The sequence below is a fragment of the Camarhynchus parvulus genome, chromosome 1 (genome assembly GCF_901933205.1).
Source record: "Camarhynchus parvulus chromosome 1, STF_HiC, whole genome shotgun sequence".
Classification (NCBI taxonomy): Eukaryota; Metazoa; Chordata; class Aves; order Passeriformes; family Thraupidae; genus Camarhynchus; species Camarhynchus parvulus.
In genome coordinates, this window is record NC_044571.1 from 90,951,353 (window position 1) to 90,968,684 (window position 17,332).

General features: G+C 43.4%; 1 protein-coding gene across 1 annotated transcript; it reads right to left on the reverse strand.

Moving 5' to 3' along the window:
- Positions 1 to 1,513: 1,513 nt before the first annotated feature.
- On the reverse strand, positions 1,514 to 17,332 carry MAB21L3 (mab-21 like 3). Its single transcript, XM_030948764.1, has 6 exons — positions 17,285 to 17,332; positions 12,887 to 13,027; positions 8,052 to 8,343; positions 5,537 to 5,718; positions 4,559 to 4,753; positions 1,514 to 1,792 (listed from the first exon to the last, which is right to left on the reverse strand). Exons 1-6 carry the CDS (start codon positions 17,330 to 17,332, stop codon positions 1,559 to 1,561), a joined length of 1,092 nt encoding a protein of 363 aa, XP_030804624.1. The 3' UTR covers positions 1,514 to 1,558.

Here is a 17,332-nt window from a genome sequence, read left to right on the forward strand (position 1 = left end):
GCATCTCCTTGCACGTTACAGGAACAGCTCAGCTCACAGGAAACAGGAAAGCCACACTTGAACAGGAGGTGTCATCATGAAACTGACACTTGTGTCCCATTTAGGGGGCCTGGAGAACAAAGGTTTAGCAAGAGAAGTTAAGTGTTGGAAACAGTTCCACACAATGCAGTTTCCCTGTGGAAAGGTGGCTTGGAGGGTATTCAAGGGTCGGAGCAACACGGGTGCCAGTTTACATGGTGGGATCGGGTCTATACATGGTGAGATCTGATGCAGGAGACACAGGACCACGACCAGTCCAGGACCACACAGCTGGGATCCTTCCTGACCCGTATCTGCTCTGCTCAGAAAACTGTAGAAGACAGCCTGCTCCAGAGGCAGAGGCTGTGCTGGAGACCCGTGGCTGTACCAGAGTCTGCCACAATGGGGAGATGCCGCGCCACGGATGCGCCTCATGCAGCTCCCTGGGGCGCGGGATGCACATCCCACCTCTGCCAACCCCCTTGGCAAAGGACTTGTTTACTTTCCTGCACAGATGTGACAAAAAAACCCCACCAAACCAAGGCCAAAATCCCCTCTATCTTTGTTTAGTTTCAGCAATTTAATAACATTAAATCCAGCATTCTTTATATTAATTCTAAAGCTCTGCTCTTTTGAAATACTAAAATCCATTTTGTTTTGAAATATCCACAAAATTAAAAGAACTGGGAGTCTTGGAGCTAAGAGCCTTTGAAAAATACTCTCCTTCTGCACTGCACCCAAAAATATGTTGGTGTTAAGAAGTAGGGAAAGACCTGTTCCTTGTCCAGCCTGCTGGGCAGACCCAGGGATGGGAGTGAAACCTGCCTGATTGTATGGCACTAACACAACTGGCCAAGGCAAACATGAAAAAGACATATTTGAAGCAATTGGAAGAAAAATATATGTGGAGAAGAGAAAAATGAAGAGGCAAAACCCACTGTTCCTCTTCTTGCTTCCATTGAGCTCTTCAACACTAGCAGCATGGTTAAATTCCTACTGGATTCCTACTGGAGCAGGGCCTCACTGAATTGAATTTCCTCTGAGAAAGCTTCCAGCTTCCAGAACACCTCAGAAATGTTGCTCTGCCCCTCTGCAGAGCTGGCCTGTGAGGTAAGCAGGCAATTAAACCCGCTGTCCTTGTAAGAAAGGCGAGTGCAGCAACAATACCTGTGCTAGGTTACAGAGGCAGCAGAGCGAGACTCCTTTGTGCTGCCTTTCAGCTTAGGTGCCACAAGACTGGAGACACAGAACAAGGCAGTTGCCTGCTCTGACTGACACACAAAGTTGGGTTTCACTGGCTGTAGCTTCCAGGCAGGCTGTCACTGTTGAAAGCAAATTAGATCAGCTGGGCATCAAGTGATACCTCCCATCAGTTTTCAACGCCCACCGCTGCCAGCTTGACACTTCTCTTTAGCGCTGCATGTGCCAACTGTCTCACAGAGCCAGCTGCAACATCGACTGGAAGGACACAGGGAGCAACCACAGGTGGGGAGAGGAGCTGGGGGATCCACTCAGGGTTGGGGTATGACCTTTGCCTGCCTTAGTCCAGGCAGAAAACAGGGTTCTCCAAGAAGACTGCCAGCTTGCTGGCCACCAGGTCCAGGTCACTGGTGTTGGCATATTTGAGCAGATTGGTGTTCTTGAGAAAGTAATGCTTGAGGAAGTGCTGGCTTACACACTTGTGCAGCTTCTGTACCAGCCTCAGAAAGGCTTCAGGGAAGCAGCGCCAATCCTTGGTGCGTGGGTATTTTTCACACGTCCAGAATAGCACTGTCTGCAAGAAGCAGATGGGAGAGAAGATGTGTTAGAGGTTCTGTCGAGGGCTCACACAGCTTACTAAGGCACTTTTAGTGCTGGTAAGTGGCTGACAGCCTTGGAAATCAGAGACTCACGCTGCTACCACCCTGTGTTAAGGTTTCTGCAATGGGGGGATCCCAAGTGACCAGGAGGAGCAGCTTGGAGGTGCGTGGTTAGGATCTCTCCCCAGAGGAGCCACTCTCCATTGACTGAGCCAGCAGCCCAAGGAAAATAATCTCACTTAAATACTCTTGGCCTCTTTGACATCTTTCAGCAGGAGGCTCCGTAGAAATGCCAGGCATTTTAAGCTGTAGAAAATGGCCTATTATGCAAGGGTAGAAGGCAGTAGATGCAAGGAGGGACAGAGCATAATGAGATCAACATAATTATTTGTTAGCTTCAGCTGTATTTGTGCTGAAGATACATGAAGATCTGCATCCTAAACAGACTGAGATTCCAAGAAGCCATTGCAGGTGCAAGGCTTGCTTTCTGGTCAAATGCTGCCTGGTTTTTTCTGACATGTGATATTTCATGTCTTATGTTCCATTCCTCTAAAATTATTTTATGCAATTTAACATTTGAGAAATACATAGTTAAAATAACAAAATGCATACGATTATTGCTCTTATAGTATTATTTTTACACTGCTATGTAGCATTTTCTCAGACCTTCCCATGACTGAGAAGAATTTTCTCAAGGAACTTAGACTTGCTGTACCAAAAAAGCCATACTGACTGCCTTGGTTAGCCTGAAATAACTTTTAAAAGTACAAAATCACCTATTTGGTGTTCAATAATTCTGCTAAGTCCCTTATCTGTCCTCTGAATCCCAATTTTATTTTGCAAATTCAGCTACCCAGAAAGAGACTCTCAGAGATTTTGAGAGGTGGCAGAACCACAGCCTTCAACTTGTCTGTTTCCACAGAGGTAGAATTTCACCTATGGTTGTACTGCTGACAAATTTCTTCTCAAACAGTTTTTCAAATGTGAAAAATTTTTTGTTCAGAGCTGCAATAACCACAAAGCCTTTTCTTGAATGTCACCAGGGAATAAAGACATAGTGAGGAATTCAATCTGTAACTCTCTGAGAGCTGCTCCTTGAACACATGCAGAGCAGTTATCTTCTGACACACTAAAATTACTTCAGCAAGCAGCAGTTGCAGTGGAGTTTCTGGAGGCAAGGAAAACAGTGCTGCTTTTTCAGTCAGGAGCCCAAACAAGGGATTTATCCCCAGCATTTATGTCCCTAACTGCCAGCTCTCTACCAACAGCATAGAGTTGGCTTTCAGAATGTACCTAGATCTTTTTGAAATTCCAGATCTCAAACTTAATTTCTATGCAGGTAAGCAAAAGAAGGGCAATTACGTGGTCCTCTCTGGCTTTCAGAGCTTCTGGGATACAAATTTCCTCTGTGCTAGAGGATCTTGTTTAATCCAAATTGCTGGATACCTCTGATGAGGGGAACCTGAGGATGTGAAGAAACCTAACACTAAGCCTCTGCTCAACTGGTGGTTTAACCACTGACTGTTTCTCTCATTTTTCTTTTCTTTTCTTCCTGTTTTTCTTTTTAATGTGAATAATTTTGAAAAATTCTTTCTGTCTGGTAAACTAATCCTCTCTTGCCATAAAAGCCAGAACCATAGTTACAGTAAAGAACTGAAGAGCTTCTGAATAGTTTCCTACTTTAATCAAGAGTCCATGCAACAGCATTTCCTGCACATCTGCTCCTTCAGCCAGGGAAAAACGTTGTTCCCAATGGTTAAATGGTTTTCCACTTTGTCTTACATATGACAGTTTTCCCACCAAGTTGTTCTTATAGGCACTAAGGAGTTTTGCATTCAGCTAAGCTATAATCAGCCTCATCAATTATTTTTTTACTCCATCTTGACTTAGAGTAGGGCCCTGACTGTAACAGCATTTGATGGTCACCAGCTTTTTCTTTATGAGAAATCGTAGCATTGCATCTGGTTTTGGACACCAAAAGATCAGTAACTACTGTAGGAACCTAATGGCTTGAGGCTTCAAGGTGGGAAAAATACAGCCTCTGCCTGGCAACTCCAGGAGGAAGAAGTCCCAGAAAACAGGATTTTTAATCTATAACCTAACAAATGGTGCTGCCTGTGGCCCATTGGTGTCTGCAGCTGTCAGGTGTGGGGACACACTCATAGCAGAGTCTTCTCTCTCTTCTTCACAAATCTTGTTTGCAGTCATCTTGAACCCTGAAATAGGTGCAGGGACGATGCCACCACCCCTTTAACTCTTTATTCTCTTCCTACCCCAAGTGAAACACCACCAGAACTGTAGTTTGCACCTAATTCATTAATAATGCTCACCTAAGACAGTTTGTTTGGTGCATATCCACAAAGAAAATAATCACTATCTTCCACAAGAGAGAGAGAGAGAGATGGATATAGACGGCTGGGATAGTCAAGAAGCAGGAGGTAAGTGTGCAATTACAGACAACAGTACAATGTGAAGTCAGAACAGAGCAGGGGCCTCGACTCCATTTATGTTGCTGCAATCATAATGTTCCTACAGGCCTTAGTTTCTTATTGACATTTGGAACACATATTTAGTGAACTCCTTGCCACCACAAAGCAATGAAAAGGTACAGCAGTTCTGACAGTTACCTTAGAAGTTACGCAGGTGCTACACTGATTTACACCACAACATTCTGGCATTACTGGATGGAAGCCACTGCAACAGATCCCATGACTCTGTGTAGGTATCAGGGTGATGCCTACCTGAAGGTGATAAGCTGTGATGACAGGCTTATTGCCAGCACACCAGACATCTTCCTTCATCTGCCTCATGACCCTGAAGCACTTCCTGCGACAGCCACCATCTTCATCAAGTCCCTCCATGAGGATGTGCTCAGCACGGGAGAAGCACAGCTGCCAGTGATAATTAGAGCGGGCTAGGAGGTCAAATCCCAGCGACTGTGGAAGGACAGGGGAAGTGGGACAGCACATCAGAGGCAAACTTCTCCCAGCAATGCAGACTGAGGTTACAAAAGCATGTGTGACATCCCTCAAAGCCTATTCTAAACGGGGTTAGCAGAGGCAGCAAATATGAGGCACGCTCCCATCTTAATTCTTGGTTGAATAAACGTGCATTTTGCATTGTTTCCTTGTGTGCTGGTATCAGCTACTGCAGGGAGATCCTGTTCTAGAGCCATCAGGCACAGTACCAGCAGCGCCACGAAAGCAGAGGTGCAGCTCTGCAGGCACTTTGCTGTGGAGCAGGAGGTTGTGCCTAAGAGGGGAGCAGGACTGGAAGGTGACATGGGACCTGCAGGAACTTGGGAGCTGGGGCTGAACTGAAGTGCCAGAATCCAGCCATAAGTGTTGTAGGGAAAGATGGGATTGAGCTGGAAGGAAAACTGCAAGAAACCAGCCCATTTGTTGAAGTCTTACATGAGGCAGAGCAAGAATGATGCACGTCAGAGCTGTGTGATGCAGGCAGAACTGCTTGCTAGAGACTCACAAAATAAAAAGTTAACTCAGATTTTTTTCTATAGAATTCACCACTGTAAGGGGGGGGGGAAGACAAAATCCAAATAAATTCTGACAGAATATTTTGAAACATTGCTTCTCTCTTTAGAGAATACATCTTCTAACCCTACTGCCATCACCATGCAGTTCTTCCTTTGGTAAAACACTGTCAGGCACCTGAGAGGTAAGTTCCATCCCAGAGTTAAGGATGTTTTTTACACTGTTTACCTTGATGCATTGCACTTTTTCCTGAGAAGGCCAACGCTTAAGGCAACGAGGCCACCGGGCTTTCTCAGGCCAGCACGTTGGAATCTCCACAGCAGGGACCAGCTCCACCTCAACCTGGGATTCTGATGTCTCCACAGCCACACGGACCACTGAGCTGAAGCTCTCCAGCACTGTCACTTTATCTGTGAAATGACAACAAGAGAAGAAAATATAGATAAAAAGGTCCTTTTCCACAAGCCAAGCAAGAGGCTGTCAAGGACCTTGCAGTTCTATTGGTCTGTCTTAACATTTTATCTTCAATAATATGAAGAATACAAGAAAAACTTAAATCTATGTAAGTCTATCCTGGGGAACGAGAACAGGAAGATGAAAGAACAAAGTTCTTAACTTTACACTCAATTATAATGCCTTTTTCTTTTCCCTTTGTGAGTCCTCTTAAACCCTAGGATCAGGTTCTTAAAAATAAAGCTAGACAAATGGTGCAACCTAGCATTTCTAATGGTACACTACAAGGAGATCACTGCAGATTGGAGAGGACCAGATAAACACTTCCTATCTAAAGATGTTCTTCTTCCTTCAGAGAACCTGAGATCAGGTCTTTGCCAGATCACACTTACCACTGCCAGTCATTCAGAATGTTTTGTTGCGTATCTGTAAAGTTTGTTTCTGGAGATGCACTTGCACAGAGGACAATACCAGAACTTATGGTCTGTTGTGCAGAGCAGTCACCCAGAAAAGGCTAACTTCTACATCACTGCAAGTGCTGAGTGTTTAAAAGAGTTAGTTCCAAGGTGATTTGGAGGAAAGAAGTGTCCTCAGTGTGAAAGAAGAGTGGCTCGTCTCCAGGAACAACACAATCTAAGAGTACAGAAAGGAAAGCAAGCTGCAACTAATGGACTTTGTGGGATGTTTCCTGTTGGTCCAGTTGAGTTCATGGAAGAAGTTTCTGTCCTGGTCACTGTGGCAGGATCATTGTCCCTTCAGTTCTGCCATCTGAGCCAATTGCATGTTCATCCTCTAACCTAATGAAGTGAAAGCCTGAGCAGATGAACATAAGCAGTTTAAGAAGCAGAGTGTTATTCCACCTCATTTTGAGTGGCATGGGCTAAGAAATTCATGGGTGAATTACCTTTCAAAGAGTAGAGTCCATCCCAACCAGAACCTCATAAACCTCGAAAATCTATGTGCTATTTCCCTGCTGAGCCAAGCCTGGCATCAAAGCAGGAACTGTTCTGTTCCCAAGCTCCCAACAAGGATCTCTAGCAGCTGAAAAATGTTACAGCAATCACTGTGTCAGCATGTAAATATGTTCATGGCTTTCCCAAAAGCATTGTAATGCTTATACCTATTTTCCCACTAATGAAAAGTGAGACACCTCAAAAACTGATTTTGCTAGTGCTAGTGAAAGAATTAAAAAACAGGGAAGCGAAGAAATCAGTGAAGTTTTTCTGTAACTTTAGCCATACTGTGGGATGAAGGAAGTCCATTCTTCACAGAAACAAACAAAAATGGTTATTGCTTCTCCTGACTTCATCTTAACTCATCTCCTCCCAGCAGAGCTTACAAAAAAGGCATCAGAATTATCAACCTAAACACCACTCTCTGGGGTCCTTGCAAGTACCTTTCCTGCAACACTCAACTGTCACTCAAAAACTTGATGTGACTGTAAATGTGCTGCACAAAACAAAAACTTTCACATAAGTAAAGCCTCAGAAGCAAGCCTGTTCCAGCTGGTCTTTCCAGCCTCAACGGTGAAATTTCATTCCTATCCACTTTTCCATTCCTATGATAATAAGTATTTCCTGAAAAAAAAGCCATTATCTAGCAGAGCTTTACTTTAACATTTTTTTTCCTGTGACTACCATTAAGAGTGCAATGAGATGAGTGGCAATGGCTTCTATTGCTCTGAAATACAGAAGACTCATTAGGCTACTGATGAATAAAGTCATTCTGGAAACATGCTATGGGACGAGGCACCACAGGAGTAGCTTGGACACTGGGGAAAAGAGCATTTGTCCAACATACTTTGCTTCAGTAGAAGTCCTTCTACTTGGTTCTCACCATCCCATGCTGGAAAGCTGTGGGCAGCTAAGGTTTCCCCAAAGCATTATCTGCCCTATAAATATCTTCAAATACGTTCTTCTCAGATGTACACATCTTTCCAGTATCCAATTTTCCTATACTACCTTCCTTAATAATTTAAATATATTGCAGGTGCTGTAGTAGAGAAAGATTTTTTTCCAAAATTCCTAAATGTTCTAAAAATCTGGGCTGCCTCTTAGTTGAAGAGGGTGATGTGGCTGGAGACTCTACACAAATTCCTAAGAAAGGAGTAACATCTTGGGTACAAAGAGCCCAAGAACTACTGAATTCTATCTTCAATGCAGGTCTGTGTCTGTCACTGCAAAACTTGAAGGCTTCCTGGTTGGGAGATTTTTGCTCAGCTTCTGAGCATGCAAGCCAAACACTGTGTGTGTGTGATGGTTTCCCTCACACCTGTCCCCACCGAACTCACTGGAGAGGTTACAGGAGACAATTGACTTCTCCACCAGCTCCCGGAAGACGATAAGGACTTTGGCCGGAACCAGATCACCTTCGATGTTCACATCCTCTTCATGCCACTGCTGGAGGCTTTTTGAGAACTGCTCCACCTCCAGCCACTGATGCAGTTCCTCAGGGTCCCGCACGGAGGAGAGGAGCTTGGCTCCGTGCACGGTGTAATAGCGCCAGTGCCGTACCTGGCATTCCCTGTAACCCGTCAGGCCACGCAGAGGAACTGTGATGAGGAACTGGCTGGGTGCTAACACCTGGGAGAGTTCAGAGAGATTGAGAGAGGAGACAAGGGCAGATCCATGAGCTAAAGTAAGGAAAACAGGGTTGAGGAAGTACTAGGTAAAACTGGGGACTTTGAAAAGAAGGATAAACCATGGTATGATGGGACTAACTGAACATAGCCAGGACCTGTCTAAGGGTTACCTTGGAGGCATGCAGACTAAAAGGAAATTGTCTTAGAAGGTGTCTGATGTGAAGCTCCTAGAAGATAAGAGCTCACTGGCTGATTTGCCACCGTACCTGCCATGCTTTTGCCATTTTCTTGTTATTTCTAGTCTGCAATGACATGAGATGTAATAACCAGGAGCTTCCAAGGAGCAGGAAGGCATGAGAGAATATCTTTTGAGATCCAGCCAAGGGAAACCCAAATAGTGCTAGTTATTGTCTCAGAATTGTTACTTGAGATAAGCCCAGAGTCCAATACTAGTAATAACTATGGCAAAAAGTGCACCTTTCTCATCTCTTTGAAAATGCACTACAGACATTAGCAAAATAAGGCTATGGCCCATTAAATTTGCAAGTGTTTCCCTCTGTTTGACTGACATTTAAAGGGACAGAGACATAAGGCAAGGGACATGCCTGAGCCTGCAGAGGCAGTGTCACTCCCAGAAACAAGTCCAAGTCTTGGCCTGTTGTAATGTATGGAACTGCATCTCCTGATGAGCATGACAGAAACAGTGTAAGGATGGAGGCAGCAACCAACGGACAGGGAAGCCTTAAACAGGCTTGTTTGCAAGCCAGTTCATTTGCCTCACTTGGGGAGCAACCATTTTCCAATAAAAACCAGCTCTGAGACAGTATTTGCAAGGAAAGAATGAGGTGACTCAAATACCACAAAACATCATCTGTCTGGTCCAGGGCATAGCTAGACATGTCCAAGTGCTACTCTGGAAGCATCTGGCAGTTGTGGTTCCAGAAGGGGTGTTCAAATTCCTTCAGATTTTTACCATGTTGGCTTAGGAGCTTTTCAAGTCCACTTGCCACCAAGCCTAACTTACACTGCCATAAGTAAAGTGAAGCTGCTGCATAAGCAGGATGTGAAGTGACAGTCACTGCTGTGAGGTGGTTACACCCACAGTGAATGAAACACGCTTGTCACTCTCCTGTAACAATCCAAAACACTCTGGTAGCCTTCCTCAGCTCAGCTCAGCTGATGTAAATGCCAGGGCCCTGAAGGCACTAACAAGCTTTATTGTCCCTAAGCAGCCTTTCTGGGACTTCTATCCACACCTACTGCCCATGGGTCTGTGCAGAACCCCACATTAATAACCCATTTCAGGTTAGCCCTGGGCTCCTGAGTGGGGGAGTGGCTTGACCTCAGACCTGACTTACCAGCAGACTTTCCTGACGATCCAGACTCTTGGCTGGCCCAGCTGCCCTCCTTGTGTCTGTCTCACTCAGGGAGCATAGGGCAGGGGCTGCCTTGCTACGCTCACCTCCTGCCTCTCTCTCTCTCTCTCTCTCTCTCTCTCCACAGGCAGCAGCTGGTCTTCTCTGCTCCTTGGCAAGAGATTTGGAAAATAAAAGATGGCCAGCCAGAAGCACAGAAATAGCAAGGAAAACACCAGGATGCTGCTCTTTTGTCAAATATAAACCATAAAGGCAGGAGGATGCTAAAAGGTGACACTGAAGATCAAGCTAACCTGCACACATCAGGTCTAGTGGGGCTGAGAAATCCTGTGGGCAGCTCAGAAACAGAGCACTAGGCTCCATTAGGAAAAAATACAATGGCTGTCATGCAGTAACTGTGCAGTAACTACTCCTCTCTATTCCTCAGCCACATTTGCAGGTAAACAACCATTCCCCCCAACCAAAATGCTGTCTTGTATGCACTGGCACCCAACAGATTACAAAGGGAAGAGCCACACTTGTTATGTGAGTGCCTACGAATGCAAGTCACAAGGGTTCTCCACCTGGGGCTTACCAGAAAACAACAGAATGCACAAGGCTGGGATTAGCACTGTAAAGCTGGGCAGTTGGTGTCTTCTTGGCCTAAACCAATCCCAGTCCCACACCTATGCTCTGTCACACGATGGCCTCACACACCATGTGCAGGCCACAGGCCCCAGAAAGTCACAGGCTCGAACAAGAGCCTCCAGTTCTGGGGTGTGTAACCTGTGGCCAGTTCTGCTGTATTGAAATACTGTCTAGAGTATGCTGGGCAAATTAAATACAACCTCATTCTTGTGAACCTGGACAGGCTGTTACAGGGAGACAGAAACATTAGGTTAGAAAGAATATAATTATGCTTTGAGGAAACAAAAAAAGCAAGTCTCTTGTGCAGAAGACAAAACAGTCATGGAAGGATCAGTTTGGGGGGTGCAGTTGTCTGGAGAAGAGGGTGTGTGAGGAGGAAGCAAGCACAGGGATTGTCAGGCACCAGGAAGGCTTTGTACCTGGATGGATGGGTGGAATGGGCGCTTCCTCCGAAGCATAGCTGACCACTTGGCCAGTAAAGCTGGCTGATCCTGAGAGAAGCAGAAAGGAAGACAAGTACACAGAACAGAGAGAAAGCATGTGCTAGGTCATTCATTCACAGAGCAAAGCTGCAAGCTTCCCTGGATGCTTGGAGTTTGTTAAAGGAAAATCCCACCATTGCCCCCACCTTGATTAAACACTTGGCAATGCCACTGGGCAGTGCAGTACCAGTGATTAGTCTGGACCTCTTCATTTTAACTTTACTGAAGCCTCCACAGCTTTTGCATCATCCCTGCACAGTTGTCTGCTCCAAAAATGGTAGGCCACAACAAACACTTAGAACTTCTAAAAATTAAATAATCTGTTTTGTTCTTCTGAATTTTAATTCAAGTTTTTCATTAAAGTGTGACTTTTTGTTACTTGGGTCACAGGAAACACTGCATACCTAAAGACTTTTCTTAACTATTTTCCACTCAGCCTTTCATATTTAGAAGGGAGCTTGAGGCTTCTCAACAAATCTAGATGTCTCACCATGTTAAATTGATTCCTTTTAGCCAGAAGCTGAAAGTTCTGAAAAATCCTGTAGATTTAGCTGACAGAAAAAAAAAATGTTGCAAAATGAAACATGGAATAATGAATACATTGACTTTCCCTGGACACAAATCTCCTCTATGTTGAAGTATGTCAGCAACGGTATTAGAGTTTCCAATTTTTGGAGGGAGACAGCCCAAACCAAAATAATTTCTCATCAACTTGTTCTTTGCTTCCCCATACATACAGGCCAGTTAGTCAGGTCCTCTGAGCGTTACCTCCACAGATTTGTAACACTGGGTGCAGTTAAGCATGAACAACAGATCTGCCACTTTTAAGGAAACAGATTTTGAGGATTTCTTTCAAGCAGAATTTGTTCAGATCTGCATACTATAATACCAAGTTGCTGCTCATAATAGATTGCCTTGGTGGTTTTGTTCTGCTTTGCTTTCCAGAACAACAATTTTACCCTGACCCTGGTCCTGTCCAAACTCATTAGCCAAGCAGGTTTGTTCCAGCACAAGAGGTGGCTGGCAGAGTCTGGCACTCAGGAACTCGTGGACCAGGATGTGGCACTGTTTTAGTCACTGTGGCCATACTTACTGACAAGACCATGTGCTCTGGGATACACAAAATCCCAGAAAAGCTATGAATCTCAATGTCTTTGTCCCAGGGCATTATATTTTGCCTCCACCTCCATACCCTTCCAGCAGCTTCACACAAAGACTTCTTCCCTTTCAGTCCCAGAGAGTTGCAAAAGTTGCCTCGTGCTTTTATGTATTTGCTGTGTTTTGATCTGTAAATGGCTGTGGTTCAGTATAATGGCTGACATTAGTATTTCAACTAATTCAGATGGAAAAAATTGTTTTCATCTGAAGTTGCCATTGTTATGACTGTTTCTTGTGTCTTTACTCATTACTTTTGTGTAATGGAGTCACAAGAAATAAGCAGCCTTCTTCTGTCACAGCTGGGACAGGGCATTATTATTTTCATGTCTGAAGGTCTAACACAGGGAGGCATTTAACTTCTCCCACTACTAAGTATTTTTTTCCCAATAAAAAAGAAATTCTGATCCATGACAAGGAAAAAACATATTTTTCAGAATAAGCTTTCTAATGTTCATAGCAGAAGAAGGACTTTTAATTTTTCTTTCTATTGTTTTAGTGAGTTGACAGCTTTTCCACCTGTGAAAAATATAGGTCATAGCTCATGAAGGCATGAGCATTTTTTCTTACGTTGCTGCTGCGTAATTTTTTCTTTCTGTCTCCCAAAGAGCTTTGGCTTCTGTTTGTGGATTGACAGCTCTGGCAATACATGCTGTTTGTAAAGACAGCAGCTCTAAGAGGCTCTGCTTGATTTACCCATCTCTCTTCAATGCTCCTCTGGCTGTGAGATGTCCATGAGTGAGTGTCAACGACCCAGTCTCTAGAACTCCACAGTGAAGTGTCAGCACATCATCTGTGGTGTTTTGGGTGAGGTACCTGCCCATACAAACACTTACATAATGGAGAAATCACTTTCTGGTTGCCTACAGGCTGCCAGAGAGTGCATTAGAGCTCTTGTTCATACCTTGATGTTCTCATTGTGAATGCCAGAGTTGGAGATAGCCTGGAATCGCACGGCCTTGTAGCTGATTTCTGCAGTCAGTTGCTGGATGATTTTCTGCACCTCCTCCACTGCTTTGGAAACCAGGCAATGCCGCCTTTCCACCTGTCAGTTCCAGGAAAGACACTTCATGTTGCAGGTAATTGCAGTCTTTGTCTCCAGTGAGAAGCGGACAAATCAGCTTAAAGCATCCTGAAACATTTGTGCTTGTGCTGCACTGAGAATAAAAATTGTTTCCCTGTGTATTGGAACCAATTTACCATGAGACAGAGCTGTGAACACCAAAGGGTCAATATTCAAGACTATTGAGCATTAATTGATATTTCCATGCCAACACCATTGGATGGAAGGAAAGGAGTTCATTACACAGATAAATTTGTTTTCAACTGCAACTACAGTCTCAATTCTTTATCCATTTGATGCTTACTCCCCTTCATATGGTAACCATTCTCAAAGTCAGGATATGTTCCATTCCAAGAGCTGACAGGACATCAAGAGTTACAGATCTGTCCATTAGTCAGGTGGCAGATGTATGGGGCATCATTTAGATGCCTACCTTATACACTGAAAGTATCCACACTGTCTTTATGGCTGAAGTACAGATGAAACTCTATTCCTAGATAGTGTGAAAGCATCTTTCCAAAGCTGCTCCCATTGGGAACTAGGTGTTTGTGTGGCTTAAAGGGTAATTCTTCAAGAAGAGCAGCATAATGAATTATTGAAAATTATTTCAGTGAAATGTCTGAGTCTTGGGAGAACTGAGGTGAGGGGTGGACAACTCTGAAAAATATAAGATGAACCTGAACCTTCACTTATGACTAAAAATAAAGGGACCATAGGGGGACTATCACAATCTGAACAAGGAGATCCAACAGGAGAAACATGAAGGAACCATGTTAGTAAAGGGTATTTAATATTTCCCAAATATCCTTACACATGTGCCAAAGTGAGGAGATTCAACTACTGTTAATGAAGTTCATGAACATATTTGTCATTATTTATGCAACCAGAATTACTTATGCAGAGTGAAATATTAAGACTGTTTACTGCTCTTTTTTGGATCCTATGCTTCATCTCATTTGGTTGCAGCTTTTGCTTTCTTCTTGATTCTTTTTTCCTCACCATATTCTACTAAACCTTATTGTTTGCAGGCAAGAAAAAAAAATCAGAAATGGAGTTCATCATCTGACTAAAGTGAATGATAAAGCGTAACTGTCAGTCAAACATAATTGCTACAGTCTTTTGTTATTATCAAAGACCGAAAGGAAGCAAAAGCCTAAGTTAAAAATTCTGTACTGTGAGGGTGGTGAGGCCCTGGCACAGGCTGCCCACAGAAGCTGTGGATGCCCCATCTCTGGGAGTGTTCAAGGCCAGGCTGGATGGGGCTTTGAGCCCTGGTCCAGTGGAAGGCATCACAGTCCACAGCAGGGAAATTGCACTGTATGATCTTTAAAGGTGCCTTCCAACCCAAACCAGCCCATGGCTTTCTAAAATTCCCATGTCCTCTTCACTCAGCATCTTCTTCAGCACCTAAACAACTCTCTTTTCTCTTTTAAGAATATCACTGACAAGTACTTCTTTAAAAGTCCTTTTGGACACCTTTATGTCAAACGTTGAACTATCAGCCAAAACACTCAAGTGTGTTGAAATGTGTCCCCAGGGCCTGGAAGGGGATAAAGAGATTCACTTCTTCACAAAAAGGGATCATTCAATGCACTAAAGTGGACTAGTGTTTGCCTCACATCCATTAACCATGAACAGCAATTGACTAATACTGAACTTGAAGATGAGCAGAGTTTGAATACCTTCCTCCCTCAGACAACAAATTAACAGTATTTCTCCTAAGCTGAATAGCTTTTGGAAATGGGAAATACATCAGACAACAGCACCATATTCCCTTGACTGGGCTCTCATTCACCCTTGACATCCTGCTTCTTTGCTATCTTAACACCATGTAGTCCTTTATGTTTATATAATATCCTTTAATTTCCCTAGTAATTCACCCTCCCCCTCATTCCAAGTCATCCTTTTCTCTAAGAGCAGTTTTAGCTACCTACATGTACTTTAAAAAAAAAACACTGAAAGATTTTAGCCCATATTCATTTTCACCTCCTCATCTCAGCTTTCATTTATGGCACTTCTCCATCTGTATCTATACTGTATCTATTTTCTCCACCTTATTTTTGTTCATCCAGAACAACTCCTTAGAACAGTCCAATAAGCTTGACAAGATACCTAATGGTTTCTCCAGCAAGTGAATGGTGAGTTCCAGAGAAAGCTGTTAATGTCTAAGAGCTTTTAGACAAAAAACAGACTTTTTTTAAACTGAAGAGAATAAAAAGTATACAGTCGGTCAGCTCAAATGGAGACTCAGAGTGCCCTCTGTATGCATTGCTCACGCTCTGTTCTCTCTAAGGGGCACCTGCTGGAAACATTTTTTGCCACCTCCAGTATCCAGGGACAATCCATTCAACTCAGACTGCCCTAATTTAATTCTGCCTTCATCACCTACTGGCTGAGCTACAGCAGTGTTCATGAGTTCTTTATAAGAGTATACAATAAAAAAAAAAACCAGTTGAGGGAGTACCACTAAACTCCACTTTCAGTGTGTACTCCCCATCACTGGAGCAGGGATAAAAGAACAATGGGCATGTGACTGACAGAGTCTGCTCACTATAATTAGCTAACCATAATTAGCTCCCTAATCATCCTGTTGTAAAATATAACCTTCCTACAGAAGGGAGGGCAGAAAATCAGAAAACAGAACGTGAGTCTGAAGAGCCAAGGCATTTATCTCAGATACTTCAGGTACCAGCACAGACACACTGGGAGAAAAGACATTGTCAGGGCTTTGCTGGACAGTCACTTCTGTGACTTACTGGTATTCCCCTTACCAGGTCTTAACTTAGGGAATTGTGCTAAAACAAATGCACAAAACCTGTATAACAAGGTCAATTAAGGTTTTACTGAAGGGGAAGGAAGCAGGACTGGGATTTATTATGAACTGTTAAGAACATTTGGGTTTTTTCTTATTTACCCAGCCACATCCACTCCATACACATTCGAATTTTTCCTTTGATGAGTGGCTTAAGGATGAAATCTCTGGTATTATAGAGATTCATTGTACCAGGTGGTTGATCTGTTTCCAAAAACAGGCAGCATTTGACAAGCTGAACTGCCTGAAGTTGGACAAGAGACTCAGGAGCAGGCAGAAACTAAGAATCCATCAGAGCTGGAGGGCTGCTAGAAAACAGACTTCCAGTATAACCTAAAATATTGGCAACTGTGAGCCTCACTGAACTACGGTCTACTTCTGTTCCTTGTACTTATGGCTGTCATATGAGCATTTTCCTGTGCATGGCTTTCCTCTGTTCCCTCCTTTGGAGCTCTTCTTTTTAAATCTTCAGAGAAGCATTCACTGTTATAGCTCACTGAACAGATTCTCATGGAATGATTTTCCTGTGCACAACACTGCATGCCTGAAGAAGGTATATTTCTGGGAGAACTTTCATACTTGCCACCAAAACATTTCCATAGAGAAAACAAACCTTTCTTACCAGCCCCTTCATTGTACCAGAATATGTGACCCTTTACAGAAAATAAAGCCTTACACTTTCTGATTTTGAAATTATTTGTCATTTTGGTATCTTGCATTTTGTTGGGGAAAGCAGACTATAAAACAGGATCTAGCTAAGTACTGCCATGAAACATGTCAGCTTTAAAAAATGTTATGGCTCACTTAGAGCTTTTATTAAACAGTACTGTTTCACAGAAGATTTTATTCTGTTTTATTTCATTTCATAATGGGGGAAAAATTGAGTGCTGGAATATCTCATAAAATAGAAAATGAGATTCCAGTCTGCATGTGCTAATGAGACATGTTATTTTAATCATGGTATATAGAGAAGTATCCTAAGCTGAGGTGACAGACTGATGACTGAATTCTAACAATATTGGTCTGCCTCTGCAGTTCCTACATGAATATTTCTTAGAGGCAACGCCTGGTGTTGGTCTTGTTTCGGTCAAGCCAAGACCACCAGACAGGGAGAGAGGCAAGGACATTTCCTTAGCTTTAAATGCTGGCAATTACAGCTAGCCTCACATCTGGAATTTCAGATCAGGAACAAAAATTCAGGATACCTAGAAGAAGAGGACAAGCACCTTCAAAAATTAGGCTACCAGCAGATAAAATTCTGCAACAGAAACCTAGAAATCTCATTAGAAATACAGTTCTCATGAAACTTCACCCAATCTTGTCTCAGAAATGCAGACAGCAGGCGAGCAACTAACTGTCAAATTTGGCACCCTACAGAATCAACACCTAGTGTGGGAGACAGAAAATCTGGTCAGATAAAGTCTTACCTTGCTCTGGATGTAGATTTCTACATCTTCATCTGTGAATGGTTTCAT

Coding starts and splice junctions, on each gene's coding strand:
- MAB21L3 (XM_030948764.1), bottom strand. CDS start 17,332: ATGAAACCATTCACAGATGAAGATGTAGAAATCTACATCCAGAGCAAG. Junction 13,028..17,284: donor AAATCTACATCCAGAGCAAG/GTAAGACTTTAT, acceptor TGGAACTGACAG/GTGGAAAGGCGGCATTGCCT. Junction 8,344..12,886: donor TTCACAATGAGAACATCAAG/GTATGAACAAGA, acceptor GAACTCTCCCAG/GTGTTAGCACCCAGCCAGTT.